The sequence below is a fragment of the Sinocyclocheilus anshuiensis genome, unplaced genomic scaffold, assembly GCF_001515605.1.
Source record: "Sinocyclocheilus anshuiensis isolate Anshui unplaced genomic scaffold, SAMN03320099.WGS_v1.1 scaffold112, whole genome shotgun sequence".
Classification (NCBI taxonomy): Eukaryota; Metazoa; Chordata; class Actinopteri; order Cypriniformes; family Cyprinidae; genus Sinocyclocheilus; species Sinocyclocheilus anshuiensis.
Window position 1 is genome coordinate 657,789 of NW_015557175.1, and position 7,243 is coordinate 665,031.

General features: G+C 40.9%; 1 protein-coding gene across 2 annotated transcripts in view; it reads right to left on the minus strand.

Annotated features, from left to right (window-relative positions):
* LOC107678440 (synaptophysin-like) overlaps window positions 1-7,243 on the minus strand; it is a 43,106-nt gene that overhangs the window by 33,730 nt on the left and 2,133 nt on the right. For both annotated transcript variants that reach the window (XM_016473710.1, XM_016473711.1), the window contains exon 2: window positions 6,426-6,491. In XM_016473710.1, the coding sequence (XP_016329196.1) occupies window positions 6,426-6,491 (66 nt within the window). The remainder of the gene's footprint in view (window positions 1-6,425; window positions 6,492-7,243) is intronic.

A 7,243-nucleotide genomic window follows, 5' to 3' on the forward strand; every position in this document is an offset into this window, starting at 1 on the left:
GTCGCTGGAACATTTCCAGATACCATGTTCTTTGTTCTGTTGTTTATTAGCTGGTTTATTTATGCTGAAGCCGGTCAATGTTACACTGCACATCTGGTCCCTGAAAGCCCGTAAAACAAAGATAGTTTGTATCCTAGTTTGAGTTAAGGTTTAAGCAGTTCAGATCCCCCTAAGGGATAAGGACCAGGTCTTGACCGGAAGCAGGTCCAGACAATTAGGTGCCTTGTTGATCATTGATCTTCTTTACGACCGCAGATAGCTGGGGAAGAGAGTCTTTAGTTTTTCCGGTGGAATGCAGAGATTCAATCGTTCATTTGTGCGATATTCGCAGAGGCCTTACACTGGCCAATCCCTCTGAGGAAGGAACTTCTTTCTCAGAGACGGGGCACCCTCTGGCACCCGCGTCCCGATCTTTGGAACCTACATGTGTGGGTTCTGGACGGGTCACGGAAGGTTTAGGTACCTTGCCACCTCAGGTGGTAGCTACCATCACTTCGGCTAGGGCCTCGTCTACCAGACACGCCTGTGCTCTGAAGTGGAACCTCTTCGTCAGTTGGTGTTCTTCACGTTGAGAAGACCCCTGGAAATGCCAGATCAGGTCAGTGCTTTCCTTTCTTCAAGAAGGGTTGGAACGAAGGCTGTCTCCTTCCACCCTGAAGGTCTATGTGGCTGCCATTGCAGCTCACCACGATCCTGTTGACGGTGAGTCCCTTGGGAAACATGACCTGATCATCAAGTTCCTGAGAGAGGCCATGAGGCTCAATCCGCCTCGCCCTCAACAAGTTCCCTCTTGGGATCTCACAGTTGTTTTATCCGCACTACAGAGAGCTCCTTTCGAACCCCTGCTTTCAGTGGAGCTAAAATTCTTATCATTGAAAACTTCGCTCCTGATGGCTTTGGCTTCGGTTAAGAGGGTCGGGGACTTGCTGGCATTTTCAGTTGATGAAGCGTGCCTGGAATTCGGGCCGGCCATCTCTCATGTTATCTTGAGACCCCGGCCTGGATACGTGCCCAAAGTTCCCACCACTCCTTTTAGAGATCAGGTGGTGAACTTGCAAGTGCTGCCCCCGGAGGACACAGACCCAGCCCTGGCGCTGCTCTGTCCAGTATGTGCTCTCCGCACTTACGTAGACAGAACTCAGTGCTTCAGGACCTCAGACCAGCTCTTAGTCTGTTACGGAGGCCAGCAGAAGGGAAAGGCTGTCTCCAAGTAGAGGTTATCCCACTGGATAGTGGATGCGATTGTCTTGGCTTATCAGGCTCAAGACCTGCCATGCCCCCTAGGGGTGAGAGCTCACTCAACTAGCAGTGTGGCTTCCTCCTGGGCGCTGGCGCATGGTGCCTCACTAACAGACATCTGTAGAGCTGCGGGCTGGGCGACACCTAACATATTTGTGAGATTCTATAATCTCCGTGTAGAGCCCGTGTCCACCCGTATACTTGCTCCTTCTGGCCAGTAAACAGGACCTGCTAGGTGTCAATTCGCTTGCTGCGCCATTCCACTCCACGGACTGGATTTGTGCGCTATTCTCCTCAGGTGAGTTCCACAGTTCAGAACCCTGGGTTCCTCCAGCACTGTTGGTGTTGAGCACTTGTGTGCATGCCCTGTCGGTCAGCCCCTGTGTTAGACTAGGTGCCTCCATGTGTTGTGATTCCCCTCTTGGGCAATCCCACGTGTGTATTTCCACAGTAAGTCTCTCTCGGCAGCATGTGTCTTTCCCTTGGCAAGCCACCCTTGCCATCTCTGACGCTGAAACACATCCACCCTGCGGGCTGGGTACCTCAGAGATTCATATGCATCACCGCTACGCTGCTTGATATGTGCTTTGTAAGACCTCCTACGAGCAGGTAGCCTGTTAGCATACTTCCAGCTGGAATATGCTACCCAGTGCATTCTGTGTTAGGTATAGCCCTTCGCTTGTGCTGGCCTCACGACAGGGTTCTATCACTTACGCAGGTCACTGGAAGACAGCCACTGTGGCGTTTTGGAAGGGACCGCATTCGTCAGTCTGTTCTGACGTAACTTTGAACATGACCGACTGAAAGGGAACGTCTAAGTTACGTTTGTAACCCTCGTTCCCTGAAGGAGGGAATGGAGACGTTACGTCCCTTTGCCACAATTGCTGTTCCGCTGAACGGCTGGGTCACATGGCTCGGCTCCTCAGCGAAGACTTGAATGCGAGTTGCTCGCGCTGCTCCTTATATACCCACACAGCTGGGCGGAGCTCGCGATGCAAATTCTGCAGACCAAGGTACTCAGCGTACCATTGGCTCATTCTGTTACCATTCGAAGGTGATTGGGCTCTCGGGCGAAATCCCATTCATCAGTCTGTTCTGACGTAACGTCTCCGTTCCCTCCTTCAGGGAACGAGGGTTACATACATAACATAAGAGAATAAAATAATCTTTTCCGAAGACAAGATCATCTTGATTAGCTGTTCTGTCATAAGCGACAAGAGCGAATCAAATAATAGGATACAAACGGACTGATAAGGTCAGAGCAGTGTGATGGCCAGCTTGTCCCTAGACACGGTACTAATAACTTTTTAACCTGAGAAGATTTTGCTGCTTGATTCGGAAGATTAACTTTTCCCTTCTTTATTCTTCATAACCCGAGAAAGCGGCAACACATACCTGGGGTTACGGTCTAAACGGTGCAGTGAAGTAGCTATAGTTTGAAAGGCTGCGCGTTCGGCTGTACGCATACGCTGAGCCGCTTCAGACAGCACACCAGTAGCGCTTCAACGCACGAAAACACACACAATTATGTCAAAATGTAAACGTTAAATGTTTACCTTGTAAACTTAGTCTTAAATGAGTTATAAAGTCTTAAATGACCGTAAAGAGTTTGGAGAAGATATGTGTCAGATCCGCGTCATCAGGTTTTAAAGAGGCCGCGCTGCTTTTAAAGTAAAACCTGCTGAAGTCTGTCATTGATGTAAATCAAAGAACAAAAGAAAAGGACAAATCACTGGACTGCTCTAGTCGCTGATTAACTTTTGTAGCTTGAATAAAGATTAATCTGTATAGTTTATGCATATACAACTTATAGTTTATGTGAAGATTGTTTTAAAATCACTTAATATTTCAGAGCCTTTTAACATATTAAATGTTAAAAATAATGGCTTTCAATTATACTGTAATGTTGAATGGCTATAATTAATAGGTAAAATTGAGGGGAAATGTATTTAATAGAGACACCAGTAGCAGTATTGGTATCAATACTTCATTAATAATATACTACTTAGTAAAAAGATGCCATTTAAACATATTTAAAATATACTATCTTTATGTTGTTTCTACGTTAATTTGGATGTTCAATGTGAAATTGTGACTATAAATATGCAATTAATCTTGATTACAGAAAAATGTGTGATTAATTATTTTCTTTAATTGATTGATAGACAGCACTAATGTTTCCAATTTCAATTTAATTTCTAATTGTATAGGTCCCCCCAGAAAGAGATCGGAACGGCCCCCGCCCCCTTGGCCCCCTTCAAATTTTCAGTTTGATAATTCCGCCCTCAAATGAAGCTAATTATATAGCCCTGCTCTAATCTGTTAACATGGATGCGGAAAAAAATACGCACCACATACAGCACTGCTACGTTTGTCGAACAAGAACCTCAACGTTTTTTAGGGACAAAAAATATATATATAAATCAATAAATCTGTTTGTTGTTTTTTTTCTTGTAAGTAAAGTAAAGTAAAGGACAAACTAAAAACATTATAAATATGTCAAGTCATAGTAGTAGTTATGACTGCCTGTTTTTGCAAAAAGAGTTTCATGGCCGGTAAATAAATTGTATACATTTTATCACGTCACCGGCCATTGGCAGGTGTGGCAAAAAGTTAGTTTTAGGCCCTGTATATACACATACACAAATATTTAAAGGGTTAGTTCACCCAAAAATTCTGTCATTAATTACTCACCCTCATGTCGTTCTAAAACCGTAAGACCTTTGGAACACAAATTAAGATATTTTTGATGAATTCTGAGAGCTCTCTGACCCTTCATAGACAGCAAGGTAATTACCACGATCAAGGTCCAGAAACGTAGCAAGAAGATCGGTAAAATAGTCCATGTGATATCAGGGGTTTAACCGTAATTATACGAAGCTACGAGAATACTTTTTGTATGCAAAGAAAACAAAGAAAACAAAAATAACGACTTTATTCAACAATTCGTCTCCTCCACGTCACCCTGGTGCCATTTTGGAGAGTATCCTCTGAACGCAAACAGCGTATGCTATTCTGTGTCAGCTGCACCATGCGGATACGTTGTTTTCGTTCAAATCAAAGCGTAAACAACGTAGAAAACGTGATGCAGCTGACACAGAATAGCAATTTTTTCACCTTGATCGTGGTAATTACAGAACAGAAGATGAACGGAGGTCTTACGGGTTTAGAACGACATGAGGGTGAGTAATTAATGACAGACTTTTCATTTTTGGGTGAACTAACCCATTAAGTATTTTGACTTGAGAGCATAAGAAGGCTGACTCATTTGTGGTGCTTCATGGCAGTAGGCGGAGCTAAAGATAACTTTTGGTGCGCTTTGCTGCAACTTTCTGATTGGTGGAATTGTCTGCACAGCATCATGGGTAATGTAGTTTTTCACCATGAATTTCAGTATTAAACACGATTATTTTAAAAATAAGCTGAAACAATGTGGGCTGACAGCTACAGAAGAAAATACCATCGATTAACAACCTCACAGTAGGTCTGTCTGTAAAGGTTTATAAGTTCCGGAGCCCGACTGTTGTGCTCTATAGCAAAGGACAATGATCCAATCAATTTCCGATGGACCAAATTAAATCCCACCCTACATTTTTTCTCATTCAAGTAACAGTTGGATATACACTTCCTATGCATATCCTTTGTTACTAAGCTATTGGAGTGCACTGATTAAATGCAGTTTCATCGTATGAACAAAAAAATACTGTGACATTTTTTATACAATACAAGTGAATATTTTGTAAATCTTTTGTGTTCCACAGAATCAAGAAATTCATACAGGATTGGAACAGCATGAGGGTGAGTAAATGATGATAGAATTTGGGTAAACTATCCATTTGAAATACACAAATACACAAAATGAAACAATGACATGGATCAGAATTGTTTCACTACTGAATTTAACTTTTTGATTTGCAACACTGTCAACGTCTTGCTTTTCAACATGGGGGAATTAACATTTCAGCATTGATTTATTAACATTTTTTTTTACCTTTTTACAGCCATTTAGCATTAAACATTGTTTCAATGTTTTTCCGACAATCAAACAAAAACTGTCTACTAGTTCAACCACATTTCAAGGTTGAAGGTTAGTCACATGCTGGCTGGTAAGTAAATAAGTCCATTTTTAATTATAGTAATTTAATTATATATCAGTAATTATTTACAGTGATTGCCTAACTTCTGTGCAATTTGTGAATCTCTGTACATAATTAGTCACTGGCATAATATGGCACAAGCACCAGATGTAATGAACACAACACTTCATTATCCTGGGCTGACTGAGTGTCTCAGGAAATTAAATGGGTTATTACTTGCACTGAGTGATTATATTCATTAGAAGGCAACAGGACTGACAAAAAACAAGATAAAGTATATCACACAAACATTTTGCATTAATAAAGAGGCAAGGGCTACTACTTTATTTGTAGTATATATTGAAGGCTGTTGAAAAAAAATAGGTAATTTCCAAAAAATAAAACAAGAATTGAAGCATTCAATAGGAATTTCAGATCCAGTAGGATCTTATTTGATTCCTAGAAACCTACTGGATATTGTGTGAACTCAACTTCGTTTGTATTGGAATAAAACATGAAATCCCAGAGATAGCGTTAGCAGTTTTCAAATCCCCACAGATTTTCTTTTAATTCTTTTTGATACACAGTTATTTTATCCAGCTGGTTCAGTTAGGAACTTATACTTGCACCTAAAGGCTAAAGTACTTTACAACTTCAAACATACATAAACACACACTTTTGTAAGCTCACATGTTTTCTAAAGATACTGGAGCACTTGAAATCTTACAACCGTAGAAGATTCATAACGGACAGCCTTGATTTCCTAGACCCCGTGACTGTAAACTAGCGTCAGGTTCCTCTCCGAGTGCCGGTTACATAAGCAGCGGTGACTGTTCACAGCCTCCCACACAAGCTGTGCACAATACCATGTGTACGTGTTGTTTTTACTGCCAGCTATAATTGAGAGAAACTAGATTTGCACTTCTTGAAAGAAAATACCAGTGCTTTCGGTAAAACTGCAGTTTTACAAAGTTGCAAACCCAAATATCTAAAGATAATCTACAGTTTTGTAGAAGGAAATAATACGAAGGAAAGAAAATAGAAAAAGGCATTATTTATTAAAAATAGCAAGATTAAAAAAAAAACCTTGCAAGGTCTGTAGTTACTCACCCATTGTAAGACTTTAATAAATCCTAAAGGCTGTTTGAAGACTGTGAACTGCCCGGTGGCGACCAGCTAAAAAATAAATACATAAATAATATCAGCAACAAAACATTCAGCTATAAAAGACCATGATGAGTAAACACACTTTAGCATACTTTTAAAAAGAGTACTTATTATGGATATAACATACTTTAAAAGAATATGCAGTACAGAGTGAACTGATGTTTTCAGACACTTAAATGCATGCTAACTGCAAGCAAATGAAAATGTACTGTAGTATATATTTGTATTTAAACTATAATAACTACAATAAGAGTGGCTTTAAATAAGACTATATATTAAAGATCGACCGATATATCGATTTACCGATATTTTCCCCGATATTTAAGCAATTTATAATAATCGGATATCGGTTTTGTAATATCGGATTCACCGATAAACGCCGCCATCTTGTGGATGTTTTGAGAATTGCGCGCAGGATCGCCATTGCACCACGGCGTCTGAGGGGAGAGGAGACAACGACAACGGCGTGCACGGGTACTTGATTTACTGTAGTTAGTAAACTTTATTTAACATAACAGCCATTAATGCACAAATTAGATGTATTACATAAATGCCTGATATGCAGTTTATGCAGCTTGGCTCGAAGAAATAGAGACGAACTCACGGAGTCACGTAAGATAATCCGTCAAGTCCTGTCCCAATAAAGACGTAACTTTGCGTGAATTAAATAATATGCAGCCATGAATGGGCGCATGTTGGAAATAAAACTGCTGAATTTAATTCGCTCTCTGTTGTCTATATGCTCATCGTCTCATGAAGTC